The sequence below is a fragment of the Danio aesculapii genome, chromosome 3 (genome assembly GCF_903798145.1).
Source record: "Danio aesculapii chromosome 3, fDanAes4.1, whole genome shotgun sequence".
NCBI classification, from domain to species: Eukaryota; Metazoa; Chordata; class Actinopteri; order Cypriniformes; family Danionidae; genus Danio; species Danio aesculapii.
In genome coordinates, this window is record NC_079437.1 from 7100571 (window position 1) to 7115177 (window position 14607).

At 37.1% G+C, this 14607-nt stretch overlaps 1 protein-coding gene across 1 annotated transcript; it reads left to right on the plus strand.

The window, feature by feature from the left end:
* The first annotated feature begins 5439 nt into the window (after window positions 1-5439).
* On the plus strand, window positions 5440-14607 carry LOC130220776 (GTPase IMAP family member 9-like). Its single transcript, XM_056453017.1, has 2 exons — window positions 5440-6589; window positions 13246-14607. The coding sequence occupies exons 1-2, from the start codon at window positions 5989-5991 to the stop codon at window positions 14085-14087; spliced, it is 1443 nt and encodes a 480-aa protein (XP_056308992.1). The 5' UTR covers window positions 5440-5988; the 3' UTR covers window positions 14088-14607.

A 14607-nucleotide genomic window follows, 5' to 3' on the forward strand; every position in this document is an offset into this window, starting at 1 on the left:
TGGTCTAATCAGCAATAATGATGAGACTGCCTACAGGGAGGAGATACAGCATCTGGCCACCTGGTGCACCGACAATAATCTGCTCCTCAACACCAATAAGACCAAGGAGCTCATTGTGGACTTCAGGAAAGGATGAACAGGCTCACATGATCCCATCCACATTAATGGGATGGCCGTTGAGCCTGTCTCATCCTTCAAGTTCCTGGGGACCCACATCTCAAAGGACCTTTCCTGGACCACCAACACCTCCAGCCTGGTCAAGAAGGCTCACCAGCGCCTATTTTTCTTGAGGCAACTTAAGAAGAACCAGCTTTCATCAGCCGTCTTGGTGAACTTCTACCGCTGCACAATAGAAAGCATCCTGACCAACTGCGTCACAGTCTGGTATGGAAGCTGCTCTGTTGCTGAGCGTTTCGGGTGGTGAAAACTGCCCAAAGCACCACAGGGGCCACACTGCCAGCCTTAGAGGACATCCAGAAGAAACACTGTCTGCTCCGAGCACACCTCTCACCCTGCTCACAGACTGTTTTCTCTCCTGCCTTCCGGCAGGAGCTTCAGGCTCCCCCGGACAAAAACCAGCAGACTGACAAACAGCTTTTTCCCCAGAGCTGTCTCCCTCTTGAACTCTGCCCCTCACTGACTCTTTTGCCCCCCAACACACCCCCACACTCCTCTAACTTATACCCCTCACAATCACTGCACTCATCATCATTTAACATTTGCACATTTTAAAGTTTGCACATATTCATTGCACTGATTTATTTATCTGAACTGGACATACCCACTGCACATGGTCATTTGTAATTATGTTTATCTATCTGCACACTTCTGATTATTAATAGCATCCTGTACATATATTCATTTACTGTAAATCTCTGTTCATAGCTAATACAACCTGTATATAATGTTCATAGTACATCCATCTGTAAATATCACCATAGTTTTTCTATAACTGCACTTTATAACTTATACCTGTATCCTGTACTTGCTGCTATTGCACTGCTGGTTAGACCTAAACTGCATTTCGTTGCCTTGTACTTGTACATGTGTAATGACATAAAGTTGAATGTAATCTAATCTTAATCTAAATCTAAACAGATAGGTCTTTAATCTAGTTTTGAACTGCGAGAGTGTGTCTGAGCCTCGGACATTATCAGGAAGGCTATTCCAGAGTTTAGGAGCTATAAATGAGAAGGCTCGACCTCCTTTACTCAACTTTGCTATTCTAGGTACTACCAGAAGCCCTGAGTTTTGAGACCTTAAAGAGCGAGTTGGATTGTAGCGAGACAGAAGATTGGTTAGATAAACAGGAGCTCGATTATTTAAAGCTTTATATGTAAGAAGCAATATTTTAAATTCAATACGAAACTTAACAGGCAGCCAGTGTAAGGAGGATAACATTGGGGTGATGTGATCAAATTTTCTAGACCTGGTAAGAACTCTGGCAGCTGCATTTTGTACTAATTGAAGTTTGTTAATAGAGGATGCTGGGCAGCCAGCAAACAGAGCATTACAGTAATCCAGCCTAGAAGTCATAAAAGCATGGACTAGCTTTTCTGCATCTGAGATGGATAGCATACTTCGTAACTTAGCGATATTTCTCAGATGAAAGAAAGCAGTTTTTGTGACATGGGATATATGATTTTTAAAAGTTAAATTGCTGTCTAATATGACACCCAGATCTTTTATAGTAGAGCTAACGCTAACTTTGTATCCCTCTAATTGTAGGTCGAGTTGTGAGATCTGCTGTGTACAGGATTTAGGCCCAATAAGTAATAATTCTGTTTTGTCTGAGTTTAAGAGAAGATAATTGTTGGTCATCCAGTCTTTAACATACACTCAGTTAGCTTGGACAGATTAGACGTCTCGTCAGGTTTAGTTGAAATATATAATTGAGTATCATCCTCATAGCAGTGAAAGCTGATCCCATGTCTTCTAATAATGTCTCCCAGGGGTAGCATGTATATTGTAAACAGCAAAGGGCCTAAAACTGATCCTTGAGGCACCCCGTATTTTACTGGGCTGATTTGTGAAGGCTGTCCATTAATATTCACAAACTGGTAACGGTCAGATAAGTATGACTTAAAGGGTACATAGGTTACCCCTTTTATCATATTTAATATAAGTCTTTTGTGTCCCCAGAATGTGTCTGTAAAGTTTCAGCTCAAAACACCCATCAGGTTATTTATTAAAGCTGTTTGAAGTGCCTGTATTACAGCTGGGAAAAGGTTGTTGCTGTTTTTTTGCACTGGGCCTTTAAGGCTAGTCCTCCCCGCCCACCGTTCCCACGTGCCTGTCAGCAATCGCCGCCCTCGGCTGCCTCAGGAAGCAGATCTCACATAACGTGTGTGAGAAATACTACAGTAAGAACTTTAACAATCAGTATTTGATTAATTTTTGTGGAGTTGCAACAATGAGTCACACACAATGTCATTACAAAGCTCACGCACACACACAAAGAGAGACTCGTTTTGCACGCATATGTGACATGATACTGGTAATCTCCACTGCTGTATGGATATCTGTTATGTTAATGTACAAAATAAACCTGATTTAACATCCATAAACTGCGATTGAAGCGTCTTCTTTTATAATTGTTCTGACACACGGCTGTGCTGATGAAGTGAATCGCTGTAATTCATGACACACATGCTCTGTTTTAAAACATGTTAAACATGTGAAACTCATTCTTGATCATGTTTGATGATGATTGATGATCCTAGCGAACTGAACAGATCTTTTATTCCCGGCTGCTTTGTGCTCGTCCTCTCTTGTTGATATGATTATACACGTGACTACCGGGACATGTTAATACGCAGCTGTCAATCAATTTGGTGGGCGGGGGGACCGCACTCCTACGTAAAGTTGCAGTCGATCTGAAAACCGCTCCAATTGGTCCACCGTTTTTTTATGTTGTTAAATTTGAAAAAAAAAAAGGACTGGGCACAGCGCTCGCTTTAAGCGGATGGCGCAGGTGAGGATGATAGAAAACACTCGCTGTTTCTAAGAGTTTCCTCGGTTTATCGTGAAGGACATTAATCTAATCGTGAGACAGAGAGCTGTCACACCAAGCAGCAAAGAAGAGAAGAGGTTCAAATTCTACATTTCGAGTTACAGTCATCATTTTGAGGGTGAGTATTGTCATGTTATATATACGAATAGCAATAAAACATTAGCCGTGTCTGTTTCTCACAGTTCATATAGATTTTTATGTTATATTTTAATTACCTGTATAATTTCTATCCATCTGTATATCTATCTATTTACATATTTATGAACTAGTTTGAGTTATTAACTATAAGTTATAGTTTCCAGGTTTCCTGTAAGGATGGAGTGACAGGAGAGATCAGCATGTTTCAGGTCGATGATGGAGTCAGAGAAGCTGCATAGTTTGAGTGGGAGGTTATTTATTCTCAGGATGACATGATGATCCAGCTCATCTACAAAGACATCAACATGTTTGAGAAGAAGCTGACCATTTCTTTCCTTTTTTACTTTTACATGTCACAATGATTACAGATTTGAACAAACACACACAAATTATTTAAAAATTGTTTAATGTTGTATTTTTACACATCGCTGTAAGAGAAATGTTTAACATTGTGTCAAACTTTTTATATTTATACTGCAGTGCAAATGTCTAAAGTTATGTTTTTACATTACTGCAGTGCAAATGTTACTTATATTTACATATTTCAGGGTTTTCCTTGTTGAAAATGAGTTGGAGGTGGTATTATTAAACCACACTGAACTGAGCTAAACTGAACTGAACTTAAACACTACAAACTGAACTACACTGTTCCTATTTACTGTGACCTTTTATGTGAAGCTGCTTTGACACAATCTACATTGTATAAGCGCTATACAAATAAAGGTGAATTGAATTGAATTGAATTGAATATCCCATTCATTACATTGTTGTGACTTGAAACAAATGTATTTTGCATTATTCTTGTCTTTTTTAAAAAGGCTAACATTAAATGTAATTAAATACAACCAGTCCTTGAGCATCACTTGGGTTCTGACAGTAGTTGCCCGCCTGATTTTTGTCAAAAGACAGAGGCAGTACGTTTGATGAAGGTAAGCATTGCATATTTCTCTATGCACATAATACCCTGCTTATTTACATCTGCAGTGCAAGTATCTAAAGTTATTTATATTTACATTAGTGCAGAGCAATTGTTCACTCAAATTGTTCTGTAATATATGTTTACATGATTATGTTGAAAATTAATGTTTATTATATTGACAACTTTATATTCCTGCAGTGCAGGAAAAAACATATAAATTATGTACAGTGTGTGTACTCTTTAATTTTTACTAATGGGCAGAAGGCAAGCCATTGTATAAATCTGGTTGGTGCTCGCTATAATAGAAAGAGATGATGACTGTCCATCCTGTGTTGCTTCATGCTGCGGATGAGATGCTCAAAGTGGACCCTCAGCCATGCCATAGACGGTATCCCCCTTACAGTTGCCCTTACTCTGGACACGTTACTCTGGATGTAGGATGCAAGTTGTGAACCTAAATCAGATTTAAAGCAAGTAGATGTATAAAACAGAAAGAAATATATTAGGTTTTGCATATAAACACTTGTGCTAAACACATCTGTTTCAGTTTATTTTTTCACTATTACATGACACTAGAATGTTTAGTCTCTGTGTGTGTGTATATATATATATATATATATATATATATATATATATATATATATATATATATATATATATATATATATATATATTAACTATACTGCAATTTATTGAAGTTCATGATAGTTAATACTACAGTATGTTGCTGCAATTATTACAGAAAGTAGCAGATACTACAATATTCATTCGTTTTGTTTTAAGCTTAGTCCTTTTAAGTACTACAATATAAACAGTATAGTACAATTTACTATATTCTCGTTAAAAACGTAATATTTAATATAACATACAATTACAACTTGTTACTTCTTTCATCTGGGTTAAATTCTAGTACATCATTTTTAATCGTACCTTTAGAGCCGTATAACACCAAAAGCAGCATCAAAGCAGTCTCCTTTCAGTCACTCCTCCTCAAGAAGACTGTCAGCTTGATACGGTGCATTAATCATCTGCTGTGGGTTGTGGAACTGAACAAAAATTATGTTCCAGATGCTGGGCATCCACTGGCACGGGACCCTCATCAATTTAAGTGTAAATCTCCCTCCTTTGAATGCGTTTAGGTTTCGCCGCTATAAGATTTCAGTGTAGAACGCGCTATGGCGGAAGCAGAGCCACTGACTTAAATTCTACCAGAAACACGTCAGCAGAGTTCGTGCATAGAGTCAATTGCGAAAAAAATGTAATTAATTTCAAAGTTCCCTTGTTCGCAATATATACTGCTCCACACTCCAGTCTGGCAGGGGGCGGTAAAGCACCTTTAAAGTGTTTGTCAACCGCCTTTGAAATCAAAGGAAGAAGGCAAGGACGAAACTATATCAAGGAAGACAAGTTTGTGCAATGGTGTTGACAATTTTTCTTTTTTAAGTACATTTTGCTTTCGTCCCATCTGAGGTATGATTTAACGTTACCAACCGATTATTATAACGAGATTAATTTAGCAGTTTGGATCAGTAACAACACTAGAATAACGAGGAACTGCTGGCGTCCTGAAAATGCGTAACACTTACTAACTTTACCTGCTAATAATGTGTGTTTCTACACTAAAAACCACCCAATTCAAGCTTTACAGATGTAACATAAGTGGAAAAGGCTGTCGGATGTGCTGATACATTGACGCGTATTCAAATAGATTCAGATAAGTTCGAAAACATTTTATAAATCAAACGATAAAACATGGCATCGAGTACACACACACACACACACACACACACACACACACACAACAGTATCACACAACGAGCTGAAATATGTTAGTTGATGTCTTACCTTAAAGAATACTTTTTATTTTACATCTAACAAGTGAAACGCGTTAGCTTTTAGGATTTAGATACGTCCTGAAATGGACGGTGACGTGGCCGGATGTTGGAATGTGGTCCTGCTTGGGAAAACAGGAGCTGGGAAAAGTTTGTCAGGCAACACAATCCTGGGAAGAGATGTTTTTGTATCAATGAAAAGCTGCACTACAGTCACAACAGATGTTGCTGTGGAGTTCTCAAATGTTTCTGGTTTTCCAGTTACTGTTTACGACACACCAGGACTATTTGATATCGAAATGTGTGAAGATGTTCTGCAGATGATAAATGAGAAGGTCCTCCAGAAATGTGCCTCAGGTCTGTGTGTGTTTTTGCTGGTCATCAAAGCTGACAGATTCACTGAGGAAGAGAGAAAAACTGTGGAGAAGATTGAGAAGATCCTGGGTCAAAATCGTGTTGATAAAACCTGGATTCTGTTCACCAGAGGAGATGAACTAGAGGAAGAAAACATGACAATACAGGAGTTCATTAATCAGTCTGAAGAACTGAAGACACTCGTGCAGAAATATGAGCACAGATACCATCTGTTCAACAACAAGAAGAAGATGAAGAAAGAGGAGGAGGGACCGAGTGAACAAGTGAAGATACTGTTCAGAAAAATACTGAAGAATTACCATGACACAATGGGTAAGTTGTTGTAAATTGTTATTTTTTGTTCTTTCTTTTTCAGGATTTGTTTTAATAATAACATTAGGGATGGGTGATATAGCCTTAAAATGTTATCACAATGTTTTTAAGAATTTATGCACTAACAGTATTTATGGCAATAAAACATTGTTCCAATTTGTGATTCCATCTGGCAGGCAGATGCATTTATTAGTGTCGTTATTAAGAAGTCAGTCTGGTCAATTTAATATTAGAAATTACTGTAAATGAGAGACGTCCAGAAAGTTGGTTAAACTAAATATTATTATTATAAATTATAAATATTTATTACAACAGATGAAATGCAATTAACTAAGACTGTTATGTTTTTCATATTTTACACACACAATTACTGTTGCTTTATGAAGGTTAAAAGAACAATTACATCAATTTTCAAATCATTGTCAAATTTAGTCAATTTTATGTGAAATGCATATATAGTTTAGTAGTTTACAGAGCAGCGGTGCTTTTATAGAATAGATAGTTTGTTCACATTAACATTGAAAAACTTTAAATTAATAAAAATAAACATTTTTGCCTGTTTTGTTTTTCTTCCTTTTAAAATTAATATAAGCATAATGCATAACTCAGTATATCATAGCATTAATTATGATCTGACTCTACTATGCTAAAAGGTATACTACATGCGATCTGACACCGATCGTGGCCAACAACCTGATATTCCTGAATTCAAACTTAGTTCTCGATGCAACTTTGATTCTGTAGTCCACTGGAAAAACAGTGCTTTATTATAATTTTTTTGTTTATTTTATTTTTTTAGAAATACCTGTGAAATGTTGTGTATATTTGAGAAAGCAGGACATTAGATTGTAAGTAGGGCTGGACAAAAATTCAATATCAATATATATCGTGATAAAATTTTTATTGAAAAATTTTCAATAACGGTGATATAATTTTTTAAACCCATTTCCGGTTTACATATATATATATATATATATATATATATATATATATATATATATATATATATATATATATATATATATATATATATATATATATAAAAGATCTTATACTTTGAATCATTTGTCACTGAATGATGTTCAGTGCTCAGCCGTCAATAAGAGCTTGATGACTTTGTTTAAGCTCCATCGCAGAAGGTTTTAGCTACAAAATGAGCTAGCTCATTAGTTGAAGATAGAGAAAAGACTAATGCAGTGGTGTAGAAGTGGTTCGGCTTTTTAGGTTCCGATAAACTTTCGGTGCTCTGCAAAATGTGCGGGACAGGGGTGCCGACTAGCAGCGGGAACACATCAAATCTGTTCCACCCGATAGAACATACTGAGAGTCAGAAGATGAGGCATCATAAAAGTTTAAGCCAACCTGTAGCCTCACCATCGCCAACATCCACCTCCCTGACATCGAAACCAGCCGTGTAGGATTTAAATCAAACTTTGCTTATTATCACGTGCATATACACCTACAAATTACTTGCATATACACCTATGCTATTGAATGTTCAAGACATGTATGAAACTTGCCCATATATAAACTTAATGCATGCATACACCCACATACACACGCACATACATATAAACTTGGTCCTTGCATATACTTGATCCTCGCATAAACACCCAAATTAACACACAAACTTGTTGCTATAGCACTCGAGCAAACTTACTAAATAAAATTCACAAACATATTTATCAGGAATCTGGTTATTGCAAAGCTGATGAAATAGAAAGAATGAGATTAATAGAGGTATTAAATCTGTTAAATAATGAAAATGTGTTATCTAAAATAATATAAAATATTAGTCGATATAAATAGACTATATAAAATATATAAGAACTATTTTATGTTAAACCTTTTAATTTAATTAGGTAATTACATACGCAAATATAAAGTGGACAGATAGAACCCTTAAAGAACGTTCAAGATGAAGAGCAACCAGAACTATGAATATACTCAAACAACTCTTTTTCTGTTGCAAATATTAATGTAGCCTTTACTCTTTTTGATTTGTTTAATTATTATAATTATCATTCTTTTTCTGTTTTTTTACGATGTGGATGTCATAATTGTAAGATTTTGGTATTATTTTGATTGTTAAATATTCAACATATACAAAAAAAACAGATATAAGTTTCTGTTCATCACGTTGGTCAAGCTAACCCCCATGAACTATGTCTATATATATTATATATCTGTTTGTAAAGTCAAAATGCAAATAAAACTTTTTTTTTTTCCTTTTTTTTTTAAATAAAAAGTTATAAGAGTCTGGAGGTATTATAGACTTTGCAAATTCAGTTTGCAGACATTTGTTGGTACAGACATCTATTGTGTGCTTTCTTGGAAATTTTTTCTTGTCTTTATAATATTGTCCATATCGTATCGACCGAAATTAAGAAATATATCGTGATATAAATTTTTGCCTTATCGTCCAGCCCTAATTGTAAGGTAAAGATGGTTTCTGCTAGTTTACACCACATCTGTCAGGCTGCTGTACTTCAGATCTGATGTCACATTGCATTTGAAAAAGTGTTGTAACCAAACTACTTCCAAACAATTAAATTAGCTAATTTTAGTTACTAAAGTGTTATCAGAGGCTGACACACTACCCTTTTACAAAGTCTCACTACACAGACTCACAAAGGGTTGTACATGCTAGAGAACCTAAATGCGTCATTCGTCACTATATAACAATGGCCTCGTTTCAGAAGGGAGGTTAATTGAAAACTCTGTGTATGTTAACTCTGAAAACTCAGAGTTTCTCTCATTTCAGTTTCAAAACAAGGTTATTATAGTTAACGAAAACGAACGAAAAAACAAAAACCACAATGTAAAATAATTGTCGTTAACTGAAATACAAATAAAACGGAACTAACTGAAATTAACAAAAATGATAGCCAAAAACCTCCTTTGTTTTCGAATTTGTAAATGTATTTACATAATACATCTTACTGTAAGCCTTTTAGAAGTAAATCTAATTCGCGCTGCAGGTGCAGGTACATAATTTTGGTATGTTAAGTCCTAACATCCGTGTTAATTATCTGTACTTCCCATCACTACTGTGTATCTAACCTCAGAAGCAGCCTTGCACGCATATTGGACTTAAGGCTGCTGTCTTGTGGGCTGTTGTATTTGAATTTGAGGATGGGTAGATGATAGTGTTCATGTATCCTCTGAATACAGGTTTCAAAAAATGTATGGCTGAGTTTTTATTCTATAATATTTATTTTATTGATTTTGAATCTTGCACCTTACAAGTATCCTCATTTAGAAAAAAAAACTAAAACTAATACTGAAACTAATAAAAACTAAACTGAAACGAAGTCATTTCAAAATATAGAAACTAATAAAAACTAGTAAATCTGCCTCTAAAACTAATTAAAACTAACTGAATTTGAAAACAAAAAGTCAAAACGAAACAGAAACTAAAACTAATGAAAAATCCCAAACTATTATAACCTTGTTTCAAAATGCCAGCTTTGTCAAGCTCGAGAAAGCAGGGTAGGTCAAGCCTGTTTCTGAAAGGAAGGTAACTTTTACTCAGAGTCAGTTACTGTGGTAACTTAAACCTAACCAGGTCAAAAGTAGGTTTTATTCTCTGAACTCAGAGTTTCTGTCAGTCTCCTCCTCTTTTTTTAAAGACAAAGCGATATTTCTCGCCTTAGCCCTAAATTTCCACCCACCTGATTTAATGCGCATTTTGGATGTCCGCATAAAAAAACGGTTGATGGAAACGCCAAGATGCGCATAACTTTTGAAAATGGGGATGAAAAACATATATGTGCATTTCTGAGTAGGATAAGCTTTTTATTCGATAAGAAAAGATGAGCATAAACTATGAAACACTTTTATTGAACAAATTCCAGTATATGTAATACAAAGGTCATGTAATTTTTTTATAAAAGATGTGATGATAAAAATGTGTGCGAATGGACAAACCAGCAGGCTGAGCACACTGTAAAACAGCTGAAATATTGTTTTGGTCATTCTAAAATGCCGTAACCGTTTCAGTATTTGTGTTATTATACTAGTAATGACCTGTGCTCTGCGTCTCATGGCTTCAAATGCCACCACATGTTCATTGCATGTCGGCATTGCCTTCTGAGGTGCAAGTCATTTATTAAATAAAGAAAAGATTCGCTCAGCTTCTCCTACCGCAGCATATTCTGTTTTTACTGTTGATATTTGGTGCCAGATAATCAGGAAGTGGCAATTTTTGTTCTTTTTGATTGGTTAGATGGAATATAGAGCTGCGTCCCAAATGGCACACTATGCACTTATGTACTATGTACTTCTGCACGCACACACTTAACAGCATAGTATATGTATGTAGTGTCGTCCCAAATGAAGCACTAATGTTTTTTTACTAAGCGGAAATTCAAACCATTTCCATGATGACGTTTGACGGTTGCCAAATCAATAAAATAAATCAATGGTTCTCAAAGTAAGGGTCGGGACCCCGCGAGGGGTTGCGGGACAATGAATGGGGGATCGCCTGGTGAATTCTAAAAATCTATTTACTTTTTTTTTTAAACCATAAGAATGGTTTACACATATTTTATCCATAACCCACTGAAGAGAAAAATTGTTATTTATAGTTACTATATACTATATAGTTACTATAGTAGTTTATAGTTACTACTGTAGTTCTATTGAATTGCAACCCCTGGGGTAATTACATTGTATTAAAGACACAGCAATAGCATCAGATGCAGCAAATTGATTTTTATAACACCAGGTTAAACTTTCTGGCCCATTTACAGCACCAACATACACAATTAAACGAAGAATAGACTTGGGTCTTTTGGTGTGTGTGTGCACCATTGCATGCAAGGTTTCTGTATTTATAACAACCTCAGAGTATATTGGGGGTCGCGAGTCACTGGCATTGTCATTTTGGGGGTTGCGGGCTGAAAAGTTTGGGAACCCCTGAAATAAATGACCAAACTACCAAATAATACCTGCCATGAGTATAACCGCATTCACCATCGGGAGGTGCTAAAATCACTCTCGTAGGAGAATTTTGCTTTCACAATCCAAAATAAATAAAGTTTTCCAACATGTGCACCCAGTAGCTCCACCCCTTCCACTACGTGAGCAAAGCTGCGGTCGTTGAAGTGTCCATTACACACTTCATTTTACCGGTTGCATGAGAGCATCATCCGGGTAATTAAAGTGCACTTATTATTTTTATTTTTAGAGTTTTCAGTGTGAACGCACTACTTGCACTATTTATACTACAAAATGGCAAAGAATAGTGCATAAGTGTGATTTGGGACGTAGCTATGGGTTGGGTCGATAGTCGATTCCATCGCTGAGCCAGCATTGCGATCCTTCGCTCCACCCCCGTCACTAACCCGCTGGCAAAAAATACACACTCAAGCCCTGTTTACATTAATGCGTCTTAGTTTTAAAATGGCATTTTAGAACTAAATTGATCCACATCCACACTGGCGTTTCACCTAGCATTTCTGAACAGCTCTCCGTCCACACGCACATCATGTGACCACAGACATGCAGTCAGAGTCAGGGTCGTGGTCATGCGCTCGTCTGAGACGACACAGATCACTGACACGCTGAAAAAGTGATGGACAGGTGGTCATTTGTGCATAACTTCTCATTTATTTAGGATTTGGTCATGGGTAAAACAAAAACCATGCTACAAATAATTAATTCGGTATGAATAAATGAGTTATTCATAAATAATTAATGCAGACGCAGTGGCATTTAGGTTGTGCTGTCGCCTCACAGCAAGAAGGTCCCTGGTTCGAGCCTCGGCTGGGTCAGTTGCTGTTTCTGTATGGAGTTTGCATGTTCTCACTACATTCGCATGGGTTTATTCCGGGTGCTCTGGTTTCCCCTACAGTCCAAACACATGTGGTATAGGTGAATTGGGTAGGCTAAAAATTGTACGTAGTGTATGAGTGCGTATGAATGTTTCCCTGTGATGGGTTTCAGCTGGAAAGGCATCCGCTGTGTAAAACATGTGCTTGATAAGTTGGCAGTTCATTCTGCTGTGGCAACCCCGGATTAATAAAGGGACTGAGCTGAAAAGAAATTGAATGAATGAATAATTAATTCACCGCCACCTATGACGACAATGCCATCGTCCATGGCAATGTTTTGCAATTAGACGTCGTACAATGCTAAATTGGTCCTCATCGCCCAACTCTAATGGAAACTTTTTTTTTTTTCAGATGTTGCCATCGTGACTCGTAATATCTGCGCTCCATTGATAATGCCTTTTTATAGTCGCAGTGTGCACGCTTAGCTCAGGTCAATCAGGTGACTCAAACTCAGATCAGCTGTTTTTACTTATCATCTCATTAACCTTTTAAATTTTGTAGTAAATCTGAGCAAGAATGATATAATCTTTAGAATTGTCCAGTTGATTTGTTGTCATTTATTTCTGTAGTGACACAGGAAGTAGTAGTGAGGAACATTTATGAAAACCAACATTGTGCAGTGATCATCAGTGAGGTCAAATGCTCAAGTGCAGAACTGATTTTGACAAGCACATAGTATTCAAGATAATACACCAGGGTTAGACTATAAATTAAGAACAGAACAGAATAGCACTTCTTGAACAGTATGTATGACTGCTGCTTTATAACTGCTCTCCAAAAAAGTAATATTCTTGTTTTTTTATTCCATTTAACATGCAGAAATGGCAGCTACAAAACAATTCAGACGGATTGTTCTTCTGGGTAAATCTGGTGTTGGTAAAAGTGCAGCTGGAAACACAATCCTGGGACAGAAAGAGTTCACATCTGTGATGAGTATGAATTCAGTAACCAGTGAATGTTCAGCAGCTCAGGCCACAGTTTCAGGCAGATCTGTGTCTGTAGTCGACACTCCTGGATTTTTTCACACTCAGATGAATCCTGAAGAGTTAATGATAGAGATCAGCAGAAGTGTGTATATCTCCAGTCCTGGACCTCACGCTTTCCTCATTGTGTTTCCTGTGAACCTGACATTCACTGAACATGAGCAGCAGATTCCTCAGATGATTGAGCTGATGTTTGGTGAAGAAGTGTTGAAATACGCCATCATTCTCTTCACTCATGGAGATCTGCTGGATGGAGAGTCTGTAGAAGGTGTAATTGAGGAGCGTGAAGCTTTAAGACATTTAGTAGATCAGTGTGGAGGCAGATATCAGCTGTTCAATAACAGAGATGTGAATAACAGACAGCAGGTGGAGGATCTACTGCAGAAGATTGACTTAATGATACTGCAGAATGGAGGAGAACACTACAGTAACCAGATGCTTAAAGATGCGCAGAGATTCAGAAGAGTGGAAGAAGAAAGGAGATCAAGAGAAGAGGTTGAGAGACAGAGGTTGAGAGAACAGGCTGAGAGAGAAGAGGTTGAGAGACAAAGGTTGAGAGAACAGGCTGAGAGAGAAGAGGTTGAAAGACTGGTGGAAGTACTGAGGAGACTGATGGAAGCACTGAGGAGACGGGTACCAGAAGAGGAAAGGGCAAGAGAGACCTGCGTCTGTAGCTGATGCTTCTGAAATCTTTGAGAAACAGATGAATAAACCACTGCAGAAATAGAGAGGTGTTTATATATTCCATCCCACACTTGATGGAGACAAAAAAAAGCCCAGAACCATGCTTCTAGAATCTTAGCTGAAGACTGTGTCAGCTGGGACTGACAACTGTCCAGCAGAAACATCAGAAAGCAGTGAATGAGTCACAACAGCTGGAAATAAACGGTAACATGTTTCAGTGAGATGCACTGAATCAGCAACCTCCAGGTACAGTATTATATATAATTTTTTTTTTTTTATATACACGTGTATATACACTCACTGGCCACTTTATTAGGTACACCTGTCCATTAGTCGTTAACATGCATTTCTAATCACATGGAAGCAACTCGATGCATTTATAGTCTAGATTTCTGCTGCAACATTCTGATAGTAGGGTCAGAATTTGGCATCAACAACATGAAAGCATGGATCCATTCTGCCTTGTACCATAAATGTGGCAGCAGAAATGGAGACTCATCAGACCAGGCAACGT

Excerpts from the sequence above, each read along its gene's own strand:
- LOC130220776 (XM_056453017.1), top strand. The coding sequence starts at position 5,989 with ATGGACGGTGACGTGGCCGGATGTTGGAATGTGGTCCTGCTTGGGAAA. Across the intron at positions 6,590-13,245 it reads GAATTACCATGACACAATGG|AAATGGCAGCTACAAAACAA; the intron begins GTAAGTTGTTGT and ends TTTAACATGCAG.